The 21,591-nt window shown below is 39.4% G+C and overlaps 1 protein-coding gene across 23 annotated transcripts in view; it reads right to left on the reverse strand.

Annotated features, from left to right (window-relative positions):
- LOC110537714 (discs, large homolog 2 (Drosophila)) overlaps positions 1-21,591 on the reverse strand; it is a 288,136-nt gene that overhangs the window by 117,972 nt on the left and 148,573 nt on the right. Inside the window, exon 1 of one of the 23 annotated variants that reach the window (XM_036937704.1) lies at positions 4,174-4,439. The exons of 21 other annotated variants lie outside the window; for them this stretch is intronic. In XM_036937704.1, coding sequence (XP_036793599.1) covers positions 4,174-4,257 — 84 coding nt within the window. In that variant the 5' untranslated portion in view covers positions 4,258-4,439. Of the gene's footprint in view, positions 1-4,173; positions 4,440-21,591 lie in introns of those variants that run through there. One more of the 23 variants, XM_021624014.2, reaches the window with a different exon arrangement.

Raw genomic sequence — 21,591 nt, forward strand, 5'->3', positions numbered from 1 at the left:
ACACTACTGACTCAGTGTGCAGCCCAAATGGCACCCAATTATTCCCTATTTAGTGCACCATATAGGGAATAGGTTGCCATTTAGGATTCAGCCCCAGACTGCTGTAAATACAAAATGGAGGCCTTGCAGAAAAATCACAAAGGAAGGCAATGTCCTAAAATGAATATCGTTTTTTTTTTTTTGGCAGAAGTCCGACTGATCAAATCCTTTTCCAGAAACGTAGCTAAAAAGTTATTGCAACGTGATAAACCTGATGGAGGAAATGAGAAAGACAAGTGAGTAAGACATTCAACAGTGTGAGATTATAATGACGTTACGATGGTCTCATCTGAGAAGCCCGACAACACGGGGCAAGTGGTTGGGATGACAAAATGGTGTGGTATGCCCTTTGTTAGAGGGAATAATATCATATTTTTTGTTGAAATGACTCCTGGACAATAAGAAAAACAATGTGTCTGGCCGCCTGCTAATCAATAAATTCCTAGTCAGCAGAGGGTTTGAGTTGTTTTAATTCATGTTAAAGTCCAGGAGATTTGTGTGTATTGTTGTGAAATTGTTAGATATTACTGGTTAGATATTACTGCACTGTTGGAGCTAGAAACACAAGCATTTCGCAACACCCGCAATAACATCTGCTAAACACGTGTATGTGACCAATTAAATTAGATTTGAATTGAGAGATGTTAAACAACGGCAAAAAATAATGAGGAACAGCAATTGACTCTTGATGGGGACATTATTTCAGATTTTTTCGAATTGAGGTTATGGCAAGGAGCACTTCTGACATAACCTTCTGTTTGTGTTTGGCACGTCAAATAAACTTCATTACACAAGTGATGCGTTTCCCAAAAAGAATTCAGGAGTGAGTGACTTGATATCAATGGATCTTCATCATGAACTAACACCATAACAACGGAGAAACACGATGTCCAAGTGCCTCGTCAAAATGATGACCGTAGCTAGTCAAAACTGCTAAATCCTCTAGGGTTAAGTTGAGGTGAAACCCCGACGGCTATATCTTAAACCCAGACTGATCTTAAGGCAAAAGTAAGCTCCCGAAGACCACACCACAAAACCTTAAACAAAGCCCTGAAAATGTGACGTTCCGCTCTACAAGCAGGGTGTTATGCACAACCTTCCCCATCGACCAACCTCAGACAACCTTCTGGTGGACGATTCACCAGGTCCCGACTGTACGTATAACCCAATTGGACACAGTCAAATAATGTAGTCGAAAGGCTTGCAACCTGGCTGGCTGGAGCTTTTTCCAAAATACCTTATTGATCAAACTGGAGAACCACACTGAAACGTTAAAGTAGGCTGGAGAATAAAAGCTGAAATATTTAAGTGTGTCAACTGTAAATCAAGGTCTCTCTCTTCCGACTTTGCTTGTTGATAATGCTTCTTCACCACATCAATGTTCAAATGATTCAATAGAAAACGAAGTAGCCACTAAAGAACCTAGGAATATTACACAAAGAGCAGCCCTTTTCCAGACTTCATGTCAGGGCTGCTTAGCAAACACGAGCACAACTCTATTTCTTCAAGTGGAAAATACATATTGTATATAATTCAAAAGTGTGAAAATTAAATGGGCTATTCCTGCTACGATTATGCATATGAGTATATCTGGCAGCAGTGGCTGCTCTGGTAATCTAATAACAAAACCAGTCCTCTTTCAATTTGATTTTATCGCACCGCTGCTTGGATTTGTTCTTGTGTTTCAGGTGAAGGTAAAAATGACTATTTAATCAAGGTGGAATATCAAGGACTGTCGGCCTAATTTGACACGTATAAGAAGAAAGGTTACTTTAGAGGATTCATTGTTCTGGCTTTATATTCAATTTACCTTTCAAAAATCTGCAAAAGTGACATTTGTTTAGATAACACAATTCCAAAACTAGACTTTAAAATAAAATAGGACTTGGCCAGTACTTTCACTGAAGCTCATGATGCTCAAAACGTATTTTCTTCAAGAAACAAATGGGTATATTTCAAATAATCATTGAACAGTTTCCCAAATCCCAGACAGTAGTTTAGGGTAAAGAGCTTAGGAGAAAGAAAACCTGAAAAGTATATTCTACTCCCCCCCCCCCCCCCCCCCAATAACTCTGTGGTTTATTCTGTACAAGAGCTGACACAGAGGACCAATTAGTTGCTTCCCAACTGTGCCGAGGCCCACTCTCTTCTCCGCTCTCCCTGTTGCTCATTCACGCTCAGCTTCACAAGCACCATATTCCCTCACCACAACCACAACCCCAGCTTCTTCAGTTACAGGGCCGCAGTACACGCATGAGTGTGGCTGCGGACCATTTGGCTGTGTTTAAGAGTGCTTGTACAATGCAATGTATGGGGTGAAGGTTATGGCCAAGTCATTTTGCCCATAACATACTGTAAAGTTAATGGTGAGTACAGTGACCTGGTTGGTAATCCATTCATTTCAAAATATCACACACTAAAACAACTACTTTCTGACTGACAACAAGCTAAAAAAACATGTATTTATTTATTTTTTATTTCATCTTCATTTAACCAGGTGGGCCAGTTGAAAACAAGTTCTCATTTACAACCGCGAGCTGGCCAAGATAAAGCAAAGCAGTGCGACAAAAACAACAACACAGAGTTACACATAAACAAATGTACAGTCAATAACACAATCGAACAATCTATGTACAGTGTGTGCAAATGTAGAAGAGTAGGGAGGTAAGGCAATAAATAGGCCATGGAGGTGAAATAATTACAATTTTGCATTAAAACTGGAGTGATAGATGTGCAGATGATGTGCAAGTAGAGATACTGGGGTGCAAACGAGCAATTGGATAAATAACAATATGGGGATGAGGTAGTTGGGTGAGCTATTTACAGATAGGCTGAGTACAGGTACAGTGATCGGTAAGCTGCTCTGACAGCTGATGCTTAAAGTTAGAGAGGGAGATATAAGACTCCAGCATCAGAGATTTTTTGCCATTTTTGCAAATAACATAAGATACAAAAAATGATGCTACTAAAACTTTTCTTGTCCGATTTGGTCGGCAGCCAGCGCTTCCATTCCAACACAACATTCTAAACTAAAAACCTCCAGACTTCCAATAGTCGAGTCAACAAGACAACATTTGGAAGGTTGGTCCTGCGAGGCTACCTTGTCACTGACTCCTCTAGTCTCCGATCTGGATCAATACGTCCCACCCCAGACTCTCCACATCCCCATTGCAAATCAGCTCTATTGTTGATAGACATCATGGTGTTTAAGTGAACAAACATTTTTTGGTTTACTGTACAGCTTGCTTAGATTCCAACACCAGAGGCTTGTGCAGCATAAAGGGGCTTGGGAGTGAGTGACTTAGCCCTAGAGCAGAAACATGTTGAAAGCCAATAACCCCTATTTAAGTTTCAACATGTTCTGGTTTATAAAAATCTTAGGGTCTAACCTATTCAACGATATTAAAGCCCAGGGTTGAAATTCTGATTTTCCAGGATAAAAACAACAGGTGGAAACTCTAGTGATCTAAAACTCTGTAAAACAGAAATCTGTAAAAGCATAAAAGCACACCGTTAATCAAATACTTTCAAAAATAGACTTCTTACTTTCTACTTCACGTAAGTCACATTAATCACACACTATCCCAGATGACTTATGACACGTATATAACACATACAATCCCAAACACTCATACGGTGTCCATATCAGGACAACCTCAATTTCAGCAATATCAGTAGGACTTCATACAGGACCAAAACACACTGTTAAAACAGCATCTACTGGCAATGTACTGTAAGCAACTGCCCCTGGACTAATCTAAAGCGATGCTGATTTATCTTAAGACTCTGTTTGGGGAGGAAATCTGCTAGTGCAACTGACACACTGTCAAACTTGTATCGGGGACTTCAGAGATGTTTTTTGGAGAAATGTAACCGGGGGACAGCTGATAAGAGGACAGTGTGCAGTTAATGAGAAAGCTACAGCATGCTTTAAGGTCTCTTACACTCGCTCTCAACTGAGGTAGAACAGATGCTGTTACAGAACAGATTGCATAGCCCACAAAACTGAGCCTTTCAAAATGATAATCAAGAAAGCTGCTTCTTACATCCAGATGGACACTTTCACTTTGTATTCTTCTTAAACTATGCCACTATTTGTTGACCAACATAAATCAGAAAACATCTCACACCTACCGTCTCTTTCTGCATTTTGGCTTTCCTCGCATTCTGTACAAGTCTTCTCCCTAGCTTCTTAGCATAGAAAATCGAGGCAAACATACTCACAGAAAATAAATATAGCAAATGTTTTGTTTGCACAGCCGTGTATGTGCCTGAGAGATTATTCCTTGTCAGTATATTCCACAGGCAAGAGAGAGCAGGAGGGGGAATGATGAGAGTGGGAAAGCAGAAGTGGGACTCTCTCGCTCGCTAACCCTCTCTCGCTTTCTCTGCATCTCAGCACAGCAGAGGCAGGTCTCTCTCTCTCTCTCTCTCACCCACACACACACTCACGGTGAAAGAGAGAGAGAGAGAGAAGTGGGGGGGGACCGTCTGCAGGTCTATTTACATATCACAGACAGAAGGGACGGACAGAGAGCATGTATTAGCATCCTTAACACCAATCTAGCCCCGAAAACTGCCTATCTAGAGCCCTAGCACCCAGGGGAGGTTTGATATCACCCAGCCCAGTGCTGTACATCATCCTGGGGCCAGCCTGCGTCTCTCTCTCTCTTCCCCCCTCCGCCTTAGGCAGCAGGGTTGAGAGTGGAAGGGGGAAAGCTGCTGCTAAATCAATGGTGCCTTCCAGCTTGGCAGGTTTTATACACACACTTTCACACACCGCCATGGTGAGGAGGACCCTATGGGGAACACACAGAGTCTGTTTCCATGAGTCACGCTAGTGCAATGCAACGTGGGTACTAAACCTGTAATTTTCATGACAAAGAAAACAACCCAATTACTCACTACCTCGGATGGGGGTACTACTGCAAAACCTCATTTTTCAAAATGTTATTTAACCTTTTTTTATACAGGTTTTTCCTCATTGAGATGAAATCTATTTTTCAGAAAACAAATGTGTGTCATTTCTGTGTACATGTACCAGTCCCTTAAACAATAACATGCATATGAAATATAATAAATGGATACTCCAATATTTCTCTGCTCATTTTCTATTCTCTGCTCATTATAAGGTATTTTCATTCTATTTACTTCTATAACGCATTTTTAGAGCGATTCAATCAGTACTTATGTGCGAACAAGGACCATCACTAAAAGTCCTGGAATTCCCGACCACAAGAATTCCCGACCACAAGATATTGTATGTGTGACATTCACATCTTTTAAATGGAAGAACCTTTTTCCTCTTCATCCATCTAACGTTAATCTATCAATGTACTCTGCCATATTAAGGTACAATAAATCTGTTTTTTTTTACCTTTTCACTTTTTTGCCATTTACTTTGTTTAACATGATGTACACTATAGTCCGACTCTAATGCAATCAGCCTTAGAACTACAATGACAAAAAAAAAGTGCATTTCACAGTTCGCACCATTGGGCAAAAATATCTTTGGATTCCCTCATAATTGTATTACACACTCTCCTTTTATCAGCTATCAAATGTTAAGCTCGTGATCATGTTTTGAATAGATATTGTGGTTGTCTCACCTACCTTAGTCGAATGCACTGACTGTAAGTGGCTCTGGAGAACAGCGGCTGCTAAATGACCAAAATGTAAATGTAATTCATTAAAAGCCTTAAGCATTTTACCCCCCATCTTATCTGATGGAAAATATGATGGCAGCAGTGAAGGATGTGCTTCATTAATGTAGTGTCGGCTCATGTCACACCTCACGGAGGGCTTATTAACACAACCACACCGTGCCTCGTTTTCACCCCCAATCAATAGCCCGACACACACATCAAACCGCTGGACCCCAGAGGAATACCATCCGCAGCTGAGGGAGGGTTAGACCGGTTCCTGATAACCCTCGAAACAGCGCCTGAACGTTACAATCACTTTAAGAGCACATTGTGAGCTGTAAAGAGTTCTCAGGGTCTTCAGTATTAAAGCAGACAACAAGATTTGTCTGGAAATTCTAAGAACTAAGGATAGTAAAAAAAAATACTATTGAATAGCTCAGGTTTTGTTGTGACGATTTTAAGCGCCATTGCTTTGTGACAAAAACCAACACGCCTGCAGTTTACAGTGATGACAATGGATTTTTCTAGGTTAAATATATCACCTCAAAATGTCTGCCTAGTCCACACTATGAGATGCCATAATGTTGTAGCCCATTTAAAAACATTTGTCATCTGCTGGTGTGTTTTGCATATATTCATGTCCAAACCGTGAGAGGGAATTCCTGTTTTAGATTATGAGGGATATCTTGTCTGTAATAGACTAAATGGAGCTGCACGTGGAGGGAACAGAAGAAGAGGACTGAGGTGTTTTGGCACAACCACAGTGCAATTGCGTCCCAGAGGCAATCTATTCCCTATATATCCAGGCTGTATCCCAACCGGCCGTGATTAGTATTCCCGTAGGGCGGCACACAATTGGCCCAGCGTCATCAGGGTTTGACCGGGGTAGGCCGTCATTGTAAATAAAAATTTGTTCTTAACTGACTTGCCTAGTAAATATATATTTTTTTAAATAAAATAAAATCAAGGGTTTTTCTTTATTTGCTGTGGTAGCCCATAGGGCTCTGGTCAAAAGAAGTGCACTATGTAGGGAATAGGGTGCTATTTGGGAGACACTACAACTGCATCATGACTGTTAGTATAATGCCTTCAGAAAGTATTCACAAACCTTTTGTTATGGCAAGCCTAAATAACTTAAATTTGTAAAAATGTGCTTAACAAGTCACATAATAAGTTGCATGGTCTCACTCCGTGTGCAATAATAGTTTTTAACATTATTTTTAAATGAATAACCCATCTCGGTACCCCACACATACAATTATCAGTAAGGTTCCTACTGGTTCCTACTGCAGTGAATTTCAAGCACAGATACAACCACAAAGACCAGGAACGTTTTCCTATGCCTCACAAAGAAGGGCATCTCTTGGTAGATGGGTAAAAAAAAAAAAGCAAACATCCCTTTGAGCATGGTGCAGTTATTAATTGTATGCTTCAGATGGTGTTTCAATACAGTCAGTCACTACAAAGATACAGGCTTCCTTCCTAACTCACTTGCCAGAGAGGAAGGAAACCGCTCAGGGATTTCACTGTGAGGTTACAGAGTTTAATGGCAGTGATAGGAGAAAACTGTGGATGGATCAATAACATTGTAGTTACTCCACAATACTAACCTAAATCACAGGGTGAAAAGAAGGAAGCCTGAGCAGAATAAAATATTCCAAAACATGCATTCTGTTTGCAATAATGCACTAAAGTAATATTGCTAAAAAATGTGCCTAAGAAATTAGCTTTTTTTCCTAAATACAAATTGTTATGTTTGGGGTAAATCCAACAACACATCACTCTTCATATTTTGAAGAATGGTGGTGGCTGCATCATGTTATGGGTATGCTTGTCATCGGCAAGAACCATGGAGTTTTTTTTAGGATAAAATGAAACATAAGAGTTAAGCACCAGTAAAATCCAAGAGGAACAACTGGTTTAGCCTAAAACAATGCCAATTATTCACTGGAGTTGCTTACCAAGACGACATTGTATGTTCCTGAGTGCCCTATTTACCGTTTTAACTTAAATCAGCTTGAAAATCTATAGCAAGACTTAAAAATGGCTGTCTAGCAATGATCAATAACCAACTTGAAAGAGCTGGACAATTTTTAAAGAATAATTGGCAAATATTGTACAATCCAAGTGTACAAAGCTCTTACAGACTTACCCAGAAAGACTCACAGCTGTAATCACTGACAAAGGTAATTCTTACATGTATTGACTCAGGGGGTTGAATACTTATCTAATCAAGATATATTTTCCATTAATAAAAATAAAAATGTAATCTTCCACTGTGTATTTTGTGTAGATCATTGACAGAAAAAAATGACAAATCAATTTTAATCCCACTTTGTAACACAACACAATATGGAATAAGTCAAGGAGTGTGAATACTTTCTGAAGGCAGATAGGCCAAACTTCAATTACTGTTTTTGTTCATTATTAGCATGTCTGTTTCATATAGATAAGAGTGGGTCCAAGGGAATAACTTGCATTTGTAAATTCAGCAAATTAGGATTATGCAATAATAAGAATATTTTGTATTAATGAACTTGTATAGCAATAATCAGATAAAGGCAAAATATGTCTGAACATCAGGAGGTGAACCGAAACCACATAATGCATGAGCGATGTCACACATTTACCACTGCAGGTACACATATTTATGACACTATTTATCACTGAATTAAAAAAAATATTCAGTATTTCACCAACTGTATTCATGCTCATTCATATGCCATCATTCCCACTGCACTCTCATAACTATGCTTTGCTTCTGTTACTTAAAGTGGTCTATCATGGCTTTCATTTGTTGATTTCAATCTACCCCTCAAGGTAAAAAATTGCAATATCCATATGAGTGATTGGGGGATTTTCGAACAGTGCTTTCAGACTTGCATTCGATTTTTCAGCTGGAGAGAGTTAAAACTTGATTTAAAAGTTGTATGTCTGATTACATGCACTTAGTCAGGTTGCATTTAGTCCTGAAAGGCTCACGACATAGGACTGCCGCTTTCTGAATATAGTTTCAACTCCCTTCATCTTGCACATGCCAGTGTGCATTTCAAACACACTTCCGAAAGTGCTATCAGGAAATCCACCATTGCCAATTGATTGAATATCAGCTTTAGATGCTGGTGAGGCTAAGAATGGCAGCTATGAAAAATACTTTCTGTAAATAATCTCCAAAAACAATTGCCTATTGCCTGCCGGCAAATATTCAACTTCGCATTCATGAAATCATTAATACAAAAGTGAACAACATGGCATTTTTTGGTGCTTATCTACTGGACTAATGCTAGCTTTCAGTGGTGTAAAGTACTTAAGTAGTTTTGGGGGGTTTATGTACTTTACGTAAATACTGATATTTTCTACAACTTTTACTTTACTACATTCCTAAAGAAAAGTGTACTTTTTACTCAATACATTTTCCCTGACACCCAAAAGTATTTGTTACATTTTGAATGCTTAGCAGTACAGAAAAATTGTCCAATTCATGCACATCTCAAAAGAACATCTTTGGTCATCCCTACTGCCTCTGATCTGGCAGACTCAATTACACAAATGCTTCAATTGCAAATTATTTCTGAGTGTTGGAGTGTGCCCTTGGCTATCCGTAAATAAATAACAATAAACAAAATTGGTGCCTGGTTTTCTTAATATAAGGAATGTGAAATGATTTATACTTTTACTTTTGATACTTAAGTATATTTTAGCAATTACATTTACTTTTGGTACTTATGTATATGTAAAAAAAAAAATAATACTTTAACTTTTACTCAAGTAGTATTTTACTGGGTGACTTTCACTTTTACTTGAGTCGTTTTCCATTAAGGTATCTTTACTTTTGCTCAAGCATGACAATTGGGTACTTTTTCCACCATTGCTGCATTTGGTAAAATTGTTACAATGGCTACCACGAGCTAAAAGTCCCAGTCGGTGACTACAGCATGTCAGTGAAAGTTTGGATCGTGACTTGTCATACAGGGTTGGATACAATTCCTTGGCCGTCTGCCATCTGGAGGGTCTGCCCTGGTCATGCCCGGGTTCTGTCTGGAGGACGTGCAGGTAAACAGTAAACAGCTCCAGAGGGGTCTGGGTGGGGGATGGGGCACTCAACATGGAGGACACAATGCTTCTTGTCATGCCACCCTTGGCCTTACCAAGAGGTTACCCTTCACATTTGCATAATCTGAAACACCCACTACTCTCCCGCTGGCCTTTAGTGCATTATTCCCTTTTGGCTGGATCTTAACTTGGAGAATAAACTGGTAATATAATAATACAGTATGATAATAACTATAAAATAATGATAATATCTACACAACACACGGGCAAGACATGACACCTACTCTACCGTTAAAAAGTTTGGGGCCACTTAGAGATGCCCTTGTTTTTGAAAGAAAAGCACATTTTTTGTCCATTAAAATAACATCAAATTGATCAGAAATACAGTGTAGACATTGTTAATGTTGTAAATGGCTATTGTAGCTGGAAAGGGCAGATTTTTAATGGAATATCTACATAGGCGTACATAGGCGCCTCTTCACTGTTGATGTTGAGACTGGTGTTTTGCGGGTACTATTTAATGAAGCTGCCAGTTGAGGACTTGTTTCTGTTTCTCAAACTAGACACTGTCATGTACTTGTCCTCTTGCTCAGTTGTGCACCGGGGCCTCCCACTCTTCTTTCTATTCTGGTTAGAGCCAGTTTGCACTGTTCTGTGAAAGGAGTAGTACACAGCGTTGTACGAGATCTTCAATTTCTTGGCAATTTCTCGCATGGAATAGCCTTAATTTCTCAGAACAAGAACAGACTAATGAGTTTCAGAAGAAAGTACTTTGTTTCTGGCCATTTTGAGTTCGTAATTGAACCCACAAATGCTGATACTCCAGATACTCAACTAGTCTAAAGAAGGCCAGTTGTATTGCTTCTTTAACCAGAACAACAGTTTCAGCTGTGCTAAGATAATTGCTAAAGGGTTTTCTAATGATCAATTAGACTTTTAAAATTATAAATATGGATTAGCTAACACAAAGTGCCATTGGAACACAGGAATGATGGTTGCTGATAATGGGCCTCTGTATGCCTATGCAGATATTCCATTCAAATTCAGCCGTTTCCAGCTAGAATAGTCATTTACAACATTAACAATGTCTACACTGTATTTCTGATCAATTAGATGTCATTTTAATGGACACAAAATGTGCTTTTCTTTCAAAAATAAGGACATTTCTAAGTAACCCCAAACGTTTGAATGATAGTGTATATGCTTATGTTTGGAACAGGTGTTTACCCTGACCAGGAAAAACTCTGGGCCTGAATTCGGAAAGAATTCAGACCTCTTGACTTTATCCACATTTTGTTATGTTACAGCCTTATTCTAAAATGGATTAAATTATTATTTTTCCTCATCAATCTACACACAATACCTCATAATGAAAAAGCAAAAACATATTTTTCTAAGAAAAAAAAAATGTATAACATTTTTTAAAACAGAAATACCTTATTTACATAAGTATTCAGACCCTTTGCTATGAGACTCGAAATTGAGCTCAGGTGTACCCTGTTTCAACTGATCATCCCACGTCACGTCCTGTAAACTATGACGTGAGACACGGAGCGGTCTATTGGCTCAAGCAATAGCAATAGACATGTTTTGTGCTTTACCGCTTATAAGCTATGCTTTGTGAAATAAATAAGGCATGCATCTTCTGGGTGAAGCCTGTGTGTTATCTTTAATCAACATGTTGGATAATGCTCCTGAATTGAAAACACGTGTATTGACCAACATTTGATCCACAGGGAATATGTCAAAGATAATGCATACTGTAAATAATACACAAATATGCATTTAATCTTATAGTCTGTGTCATTCCCACCTGTATTGTCACTACTTAGCTACATTCTCCTGGGTCAGATCTTTAAAACAAGCCCTTGAAAATGCATTAACTCACAGATTTGACCCTTCTACACCAAAAAAGAAGCAGAGGACACCAATACAGGCACATTTGGCTTTCAGCAACACGACTCATCAGAATGCTATGCTGTTAAATGCCTGTTGATGATGGCAAGATAGACCATGATACTGTATCAGATAAAGTGTAGATAATTGGATAACATAGAATGCACATCAGTTAACATTAGACCCATTATTTTCAGTCATTCCACGTTAATGCTATTTCAGGTGATTTAAAAAAACAAACATTTAAGTAACATTTTGGCGGTTACACTGTTTCAACTTCTAAGGTAAACTGTTTACCTAATATTGTTTTGTTGTCTGAGGACAATCTGCAGGTTTTAATTGGCATAAATCATGTGCATATTGAGAGATCATTACCAGGAAGTCCTAATATATCTTCTCAGTGTATTGTTTTCGTCCCTTCCTATAGAAATCATAATCCCAACAGTCAGAATTGGTAACTAGATTTGAAAGGTTGAAGTTGTCAGCATTGCAGTGATATACAGTGCCTTCAGAAAGTATTCACACCCCTTGACTTATTCCACATTTTGTTGTGCTACAGCCTGAATTTAAAATAGATTCAATTGAGATTTTGTATCACTGGCCTATACGCATTGAATTTCAAAACACAGTTTCAACCACATGCACATGTAAAATCCTAGAGGAAAACCTGGTTCAGTTTGCTTTCCAACAGATACTGGGAGACAAATTCACCTTTCAGCAGGACAATAACCTTAAACACAAGGCCAAATATTCACTGGAATTGCTTACAAGACAACATTGAATGTTCTTCAGTGTAGTTACAGTTTTGACTTAGTCTTGAAAACGTCAGAGCTTAAAATAATTCTTAAAATAATAATGCAAATATTGTACAATCCAGGTGTGCAAAGCTCTTAGAAACTTACCCAGAAAGACACTAATTGCTGCCAAAGGTGATTTGAATGTGTATTGGCTCAGGGGCGGGAATACTTTTGTAGATTAGATATCTGTATTTCGTTTACAATACATTTCCAGCAATTTCTAAAAACATGTTCTCACTTGTCATTGTGGGGTATTGTGTGCAGATGGGTGAGATTTTTTTAAATGATTACTAATTTTGAATTCAGGCTGTAACAACTAAATGTGGAATAAGTCTAGGGGTATGAACAATTTCTGAAGGTACTGTATAACATGTCTAACAAGGCTCTATTATAAAACCATATTGAAACAAATTTAATCTTACACAGATTTTGGGATTCTTTTGGGTACCTGTTTGGGGTACTTTTGAGTTGTTTTGGGTTGTTTGGGGGTGATTAGTAGGACCCAAAATGAATCTTACCTTGACTTGCTTTTGTAGGCCAGCAGTGACAGCAGAATCCATAATAATCCATAGTTTACTTTTAGTAGTCAGCATGATTTAGCATCGTCCACAACAATTTATGTAATCCATGATGCTGAAGGGAAGACGGGTCGTTATGTCTGACATGGAGTGAATGGAATCAAACACATGGAAACCACGTATTTGATGTGTTCAATACCATTCCATTTATTCATCTCCAGCCATTACTATGAGTCTGTCCTCCACAATTAAGGTGCCACCAGCGATGTAATCTAATATCCCAATGTTAGCAAAGATAACTACAGGCTGTAACTTCGTTAACAAAAAATATGTAGATTGGATGAACCGTGCCTTTTAACCTTTTGCTGCAGTGAGCTAAATCAGGGTGACACAGTGTATCTTTGTAGTCTTAAACAAATCTACAAATGTCAAAGTATATACTGTACCTCACACAATTGTACGTTTTCAACCCAATATTACACTTTATATACATCACAGAAGACTGAAATATAAAAAGAAAAACATTTGACATAGAAACACCAGATTTCTGTCTGTTTATTCATGTTTTAATTATGAAAAATATGAATAACATTCCACCCATGAGGCCACTAGTCATTTGACTTCAGGAAAGGGTTACAGACAGTGGTAAAGCTTGGGTGTACGTACACGTGTTACATGACGCAGTTGCAGAGAGATGGGTTCACAGAGGTAACGTCCCTGGAGTGATCAACTAATACTTGTGTGTAATAGAAATCCTGTTCAAGCTGTTACTCATACTCAGAAGTAGCTTGGTCTCTCTTAAACTAGATATTAGATGTACCAGCAGAGTGAGGCACATTACACAACAGGTCAACCTGCATCCTCTCACGCCAACCTGCATCCGCAAGCACAAGACAGATGAAGATTACCTTATGTCCAATTGTACACAAGGTCCACTGGAAATTCGACATCCACTTTATTCCATCCACTCCATTCCACACCACTTTATCCCCCCCCCCCCCCCCCCGAATGCACACGCACACACAGACAGACGCAAGTCTGGATTTAAAAAGAGGGCGAGAAACTCCATTCTACCAACCCATGAGGAGGTAAAAACTCACACCAGGCTTGCCCTACGGCAACAACAACTGTCTGAACCCCTGCACACAGACAAAATAAACAACAATCATAAATAAGCGTACACTCACTCCATGGTTCACACACTGAGGCTGTCAAACTTGCAGGGCTGCCTATTGATTGAAGTGAAAAAAATATAGACCCGGCTGATGACCTTGACTTGTTGGTTAGTGCACACACAAACACACACACACACACATCAGCGCCTGCCTTTACTAGAGTAAAGGGGAAGGGCATAAATAAATACACAATTGACATATGATTAAATAGAATTACTGTAAAGGTACATGAATAAAAAGCTCATCAAAACACTTTTGTCTGCTTTTGCAGTGCTTTATTAACTGGAGAAAAAAACAGGTAGGAACCTAGAAAGTATTTGAAATATGAATTAAATATTATTTGAAGATTTACATGGGGAAATGCATTTTTCTTCCCTTACAAAGTTATGGACATTGGACTTCTAGTTGAATAATCAAGTACAAGGGAGGAGCGAAACCCAGCACTCAAGGAATACAGTTTGACATCCCTGCTTTTCTGATGTATCAAATACTTATGTCATGCAATAAAATGCAAATTAATTACTTAAAAATCATACAATGTGATTTTCTGGATTTTTGTTTTAGATTCCGTCTTTCACAGTTGAAGTATACCTATGATAAAAATTACAGACCTCTACATGCTTTGTAAGTAGGAAAACCTGCAAAATTGGCAGTGTATCAAATACATGTTCTCCCCACAGTATATATGATCCCCAATCAGAGACAACGATAGACAGCTGCCTCTGATTGGGAACCACACTAGGCAAAAACATCAAAGAAATAGAAAACATAGATTCTCCCACCCGAGTCACACCTTGACCTAACCAAACATAGAGAATAAATAAGGATCTCTAAGGTTAGGACGTGACAACGGTTGAAGTCGGAAGTTTACATACACCTTAGCCAAATATATTTAAACTCAGTTTTTCACAATTCCTGACATTTAATCCTAGTAAAAATGTCCTGTCTTAGGTCAGTTAAGATCCACACTTTATTTTAAGAATGTGAAATCGCAGAATAATAGTAGAGAGAATGATTTATTAAAAATTTTATCACATTCCCAGTGGGTCAGAAGTTTACATACACTCAATTAGTATTTAGTAGCATTGCCTTAAAATTGTTTAACTTGGTTCAAACGTTTTGGGTAGCCTTCCACAAGCTTCCCACAATTATTTGGGTCAATATTGGCCCATTCCTCCTGACAGAGCGGATTTAACTGAGTCAGGTTTCTCGGCCTCCTTGCTCGCACACACTTTTTCAGTTCTGCCCACACATTTTCTATTAGATTGAGGGCTTTGTGATGGCCACTCCAATACCTTGACTTTGTTGTCCTTAAGCCATTTTGCACAACTTTGGAAATATGCTTGGGGTCATTGTCCATTTGGAAAACTCATTTGCGACCAAGCTTTAACTACCTGATTGATGTCTTGAGACATTTTTTCAATATATCCACATGATTTTCCTCCTCATGATGTCGTCTATTTTGTGAAGTACACCAGTCCCTCCTACAGCAAAGCACCCCCAAAACATGATGCTGCCACCCCCGTGCTTCACGGTTGGGATGGTGTTCTTCGGCATGCAAGCCTCCCCCTTTTTCCTACAAACATAACGATGGTCATTATGGCCAAACAGTTCTATTTTTGTTTCATCAGGCGAGAGGAAATTTCTCCAAAAAGTACGATCTCTGTCCCCATGTGTAGTTGCAAACCGTAGGCTGGCTTTTTTATGGCGGTTTTGGAGCATTGGCTTCTTCCTTGCGGAGCAGCCTTTCAGGTTATGTCGATATGGGACTCGTTTTACTGTGGATATAGATACCTTTGTACCGGTTTCCTCCAGCATCTTCACAAGGTCCTTTGCTGTTGTTCTGGGATTGATTTGCACTTTTTGCACCAAAGTACGCTCATCTCTAAGAGAGAACGCGTCTCCTTCCTGAGCAGTATGACGGCTGCGTGGTCCCATGGTGTTTATACTTGCATACTATTGTTTGCACAGATGAACATGGTACTTTCAGGAGTTTGGAAATTGCTCCCAAGGATGAACCAGACTTGTGGAGATCTACAATTTTTTTCTGAGGTCTTGGCTGATTTCAGAAGCTTCTAAAGCCATGACATCATTTTCTGGAATTTTCCAAGCTGTTTAAAGGCACAGTCAACAGTGTATGTAAACTTCTGACCCACTGAAATTGTGATACAGTGAATATTCCCTCATCAATCTACACACAATACCCCATAATGACAAAGTAAAGCTTTTTTTAAATGTTTGCCAAAAAAAAAAATATATTGAAATATTACATTTACATAGTGCTTCAACAAAGTCTGAATACTTACGGCAATAATTACAGCCTTGAGTTTTTTTGGGTATGACGCTTGGCACACCTGTATTTGCAGAATTTCTCCCATTCTTCTCTGCAGATCCTCTCAAGCTCTGTCAGGTTGGATGGGGATTTTAGTTTGATCAGGTTCAAGTCCAAACTCAATTTCGAGTCTCATAACAAAGGGTCTGAATACTTACAGTACCAGTCAAAAGTTGACACACCTACTCAATCCCGAGTGGTGCAGCGGTCTAAGGCACTACATCGCAATGCAAGAGGCATCACTACAGTCCCTGGCCGGGGTAGGCTGTCATTGTAAATAAGAATTTGTTCTTAACTGACTTGCCTAGTTAAATAAGGTTTTTCCTTTATTTGCTGTGGTAGCCATGCTGGTTAAGTGTTCAATTCTAAATAAATCACAGACAGTGTCACCAGCACAGCACCCCTACACCACCTCCTCAATGCTTCATGGTGGGAACTACACATGCGGAGATCATCTGTTCACCTACTCTGCGTCTCAAAAAGACACGGCGGTTGGAACCAAAAATCAAAAATTTGGACTCAGACATATTTTCACTGGTCTAATGTCCATGGCTCGTGTTTCTTGGCCAAAGCAAGTCTCTTCTTATTATTGGTGTCCTTTAGTAGTGGTTTCTTTGCAGCAATTCGACCATGAAGGCCTGATTCACGCAGTCTCCCCTGAACAGTTGATGTTGAGATGTGTCTGCTATTTGAACACTGTGAAGCATTTATTTGGGCTGCAATTTCTGAGGCGCTTGATGGTTTTTGCGACTGCACTTGTAGAAACTTTCAAAGTTCTTGAAATGTTCCGGATTGACTGACCTTCATGTCTTAAAGTAATGATAGACTGTTGTTTCTCTTTGCTTATTTGAGGTGTTCTTGCCATAATAAGGACTTGGTTTTTTACCAAATAGGGCTATCTTCTGTATATCACCCTTACCTTGATACAACACAACTGATTGGCTTCAATGCATTAAGAAAGAAATCAATTCCACAAATGTACTTTGAACACACCTGTTAATTGAAATGCATTCCAGGTGACTATCTCATGAAGCTGGTTGAGAGAATGCCGAGTGTATGCAAAGCTGTCATCAAGGCAAAGGTTGGCTACTTTGAAGAATCTCAAATATAAAACATATTTTGATTTGTTTAACACTTTTTTGGTTACTACATGATTTCATAAGTGTTATTTCATAGTTATTCCACAATGTACAAAATTGTAAAAATATAGAAAAACCCTGGAATGAGTAGGTGTTCTAAAACTTTTGACTAGTACTGTACTGTGTGTGAATAAGGTATTTCTGTATTGTGTGTAAATGGCTGAGGATTTGTTTAAATTTAATCCATTTTAGAATAAGGTTGTAACGTAGCAATATTTGATAAAAGTCAAGGGGTCTGAATACTTTCCGTTTCCACCAATGGATTTTCCATCAGAGGCAAACCAAAAAGTATTTTGAGTGAGTACTGGTAAAGCACAGAAAATTGACCACTTACAGGAGTGCTCCCCATCGCTACCGAGGCCAAGTACTTACCATCTAATAGCAAATCAATTTTGGCATATCCCTTCTTGTGTAAGGGCTTCAGACTGGGAGAGAAATTCTCCAATTCTCCAGTACCCTAGCACACAGTGGATGTTTCTGGGTGAAATCTACTTTGAAGGGGATGGAAAAGCAAGGGGGCATTAAATTAGAGGTCAGGGTTGCTTACTGTGGTGCTGATCTGCCAGTGGTGTACCACAGTTTTGCGAGCCCATTTCCTGCAATTCTACACATTTTACCATTGGTCAGCGAGAAAAATGTGCAGCTTAAAAGCTAATCTTTTGCTATAATTATTGCCGTTTTAAAGCTAATTTCCTGTAATGCTAAACATTTTGCCTAAACAATGCCTCTGTGGTGGGAGAGCATAAAACACCCATCGGGGTAGGGGCAATCCAAAACAATTTGCAGTCCCACTGTCATTGAATCATGCAGTCAATGCACACCTGCATGTATCCATCAACTGCCGGAAACTATTATAAACCCAAAAATACAGACTAAAGTACAACACAACTATTCATGCCAGGGATAATTATGATTTTGGAGTACCTTGTCTCCTCTATGGTCCTCCTCTGACATTCATTACATTGAATAAAACGGAGCCATTGATGGCGCTGGATGAATTCTCCAATTATACAGGTGTTTCCCGGGAGATAATGTCATTCTAGCGCTCAGAGACGCAAGTGCAAATCAGGAGACAGAAGAGCATCCAGATAATAAGGCAGATTGATAAGAGCATCCTGTGTAAGGGCAAAATGGCTTACGATGGCGAGATGACATTTTTCCGTTCCCGCTTCCTAACCTGTGGTACAGAGCGAGGAGGCTAAACAGTTCTGTCCCAAATGGCACCATATTCCCTTTAAAGTGCACTACGTTTTACCTATGGGCTCTGGTCAAAAGTAGTGCACTATATAGGGAATAGGGTGCAAATTGGAATGCAACCAGTGAATCTTCAAAACTGTCAATCATACACAAAAGGCATACTCAGTAATCATCATCAGGAACTTCTGATTTAGCGATAACTACATCCCCAAAGCTGTGCTTGCACAGTTCACCTCAAGAGGACTTTTTTGGAGGGTTGATTAAGAATACTTTACTTTTCTACAGCAACGACCTTATCCATCCATCTGGGAAAATGCTATAGTATATAAAGGCCCTGTAGGCATAGAAGCTCAATAGCTCATGTTCAATGTGGCCACAGATACATTAGTGACAGACTGGTAACAAGGTCAGAGATAGAGGGAACCTCAGATCTGATTATCAAAATACTCTGGCTTGGTTCCAACTGTTACTAAGCAACTGCTGTCGAATGACATCTATTGTTTACAGTCTGATACTGGAGCATCGACAGATTTACAGGTATGAAGAGACTGTATTTAATTTCCACATCAATACAATCACAGTGAATCCCTACCGGAAATATACATGTTTAAAAAGTGTTGGAAAAACAATAATTACACAATAATACATTTTATTTAAACACAAATGTAATTGTAACATGTTAAAATAACAGGCTAAAGCTTCTCAGCAAAATGTGCTTATCACTAATATCACTATTTGATGAATTGAACAGTAGCAGCTTACGTTTTCAGTTTTGTAATTATTATACAAAGTGACATGATGTTGAAGCTGTGTAGAGGGATTAGAGAATGCTTCCAAAAGGTCTCCTGAGTGCTGCATTAGCAATACACTTGCCAAACTCGCTCACTCAAAATATTTATTTAGATATGTAGACATTAGTGAGCTCAAGAGTTTCTGCCATTTCTGACACCATCTTGAGTGAACAAGTCTGGATGAGACAAATGTTCTCTCTTTCAGGCCTGACAGAGAACACATAATGCTTGGGCTTGCTTGATTGAGACAGATGCTACTTTGATAACAAATCTGTTGGCAAAAAGGAGTAGACAAACACATACCAACGAATTCAGACATCATCACCCCCCCCCCACACACACACACACAATTAAAGCAACTAAAAGAAGGACTTGGGTAAATGTTAATCCTCGTGTACCCCTCCTGTGCTGTGTTTGGTGAAGGTGACCTTGAGAACATATGGTGTTTAGAGAGATTTACTCTTAGAAAAAAAGAGTCCCATAGAAGAATGGGAACCATTTTTGGTTCCAACTAGAAAGAACCCTTTTGGGTTCCATGTAGAACCCTCAGTGGAAAAGGTTCTGCATGGAACCCAAAACAATTCTACCTGGAATCAAAAAAATGGTTTTCAAAAGGGGGGACAGCCGAAGATCCCTTTTAGGTCCTATATTGAAACTTGTGTAGTTACAGTGAATCATTTACTACTACAAATGCTAACTTAATTAAATTAATGTACAATATATCATATCTGCCATGCAACATACTGTATATTGATCATGCCTCTTCCTCACATCACTCCAAATATGTTAATAGAGGGTTAAAGCTAATAAATATGTCATACTTGCATGTACAGTGCCTTCAGAACATATTCACACCACTTGACTTGTTCCACATTTGTTGTTACAGCCTTCTTCCCAGAAGAGTGGAAGCTATTATAGCAGCCAAGGGGAGACCAACTTCATATTAATGCCCATGATTTTGGAATGAGATGTTCGACAAGATAGAACTGCCAAAGGGGGAGGAATTGCAATCTACTCCAGAGATAGCCTGCAAAGTTCTGTCATACTTTCCAGGTCTATGCCCAAACAGTTCGAGCTTCTAATTTTAAAAATGAATCTCCAGAAATATGTCTCTCACTGTTTCCACCTGTTATAGACCTCCCTCAGCTCCCTGCTGTGCTCTGGACATCCATCTTCAGAGTTCGTTCTGTTAGGTGACCTAAACTGGGATATGCTTAACACCCCAGTCCTACAATCTAAGCTAGATGCCCTCAATCTCACACAAATCATCAAGGAACCCACCAGGTACAACCCTAAATATGTAAACATGGGCACCCTCATAGATATTATCCTGACCAACTTGCCCTCCAAATACACCTCTGCTGTTTTCAATCAGGATCTTAGCGATCACTTCCTCATCGCCTGCATCCGCTACGGGTTTGCGGTCAAACGACCACACCTCATCACTGTCAAACGCTCCCTAAAACACTTCTGCAAGCAGGCCTTTCTAATCGACCTGGCCCGGGTATCTGGGATGCCTGGTCGTTCTTTAAAAGTAAATAAGCATGCCCCTTTCAAAAAAAATGTAGAACTAAGAACAGATATAGTCCTTGGATCGACCAGCACACAAATATCCTGTGGCGGACTGCACTAGCATCGAATAGACCCCGTGATATGCAACTTTTCAGGGAAGTCAGGACCCAATACACGCAGTCAGCCAGGAAAGCAAAGGCTAGCCTTTTGAAACAGAAATTTGCATCCTGTAGCTCTAACGGCCAAAAGTCTTGGGACACTGTAAAGTCCATGGAGAATAAGAGCACCTCCTCCCAGCTGCCCACTGCGCTGAGGCTAGGTAACACTGTCAACACCGATAAATTTCGATTCATATTTCTCTACGGCTGGCCAAGCTTTCCTCCTGGCTACCCCAACCCCGGCCAACAGCTCCGCACCCCCTGCAGCTACTTGCCCAAGCCTCCCCAACTTCTCCTTCACCCAAATCCAGATAGCAGATGTTCTGAAAGAGCTGCAAA

The sequence above is a fragment of the Oncorhynchus mykiss genome, chromosome 12, assembly GCF_013265735.2.
Source record: "Oncorhynchus mykiss isolate Arlee chromosome 12, USDA_OmykA_1.1, whole genome shotgun sequence".
Classification (NCBI taxonomy): Eukaryota; Metazoa; Chordata; class Actinopteri; order Salmoniformes; family Salmonidae; genus Oncorhynchus; species Oncorhynchus mykiss.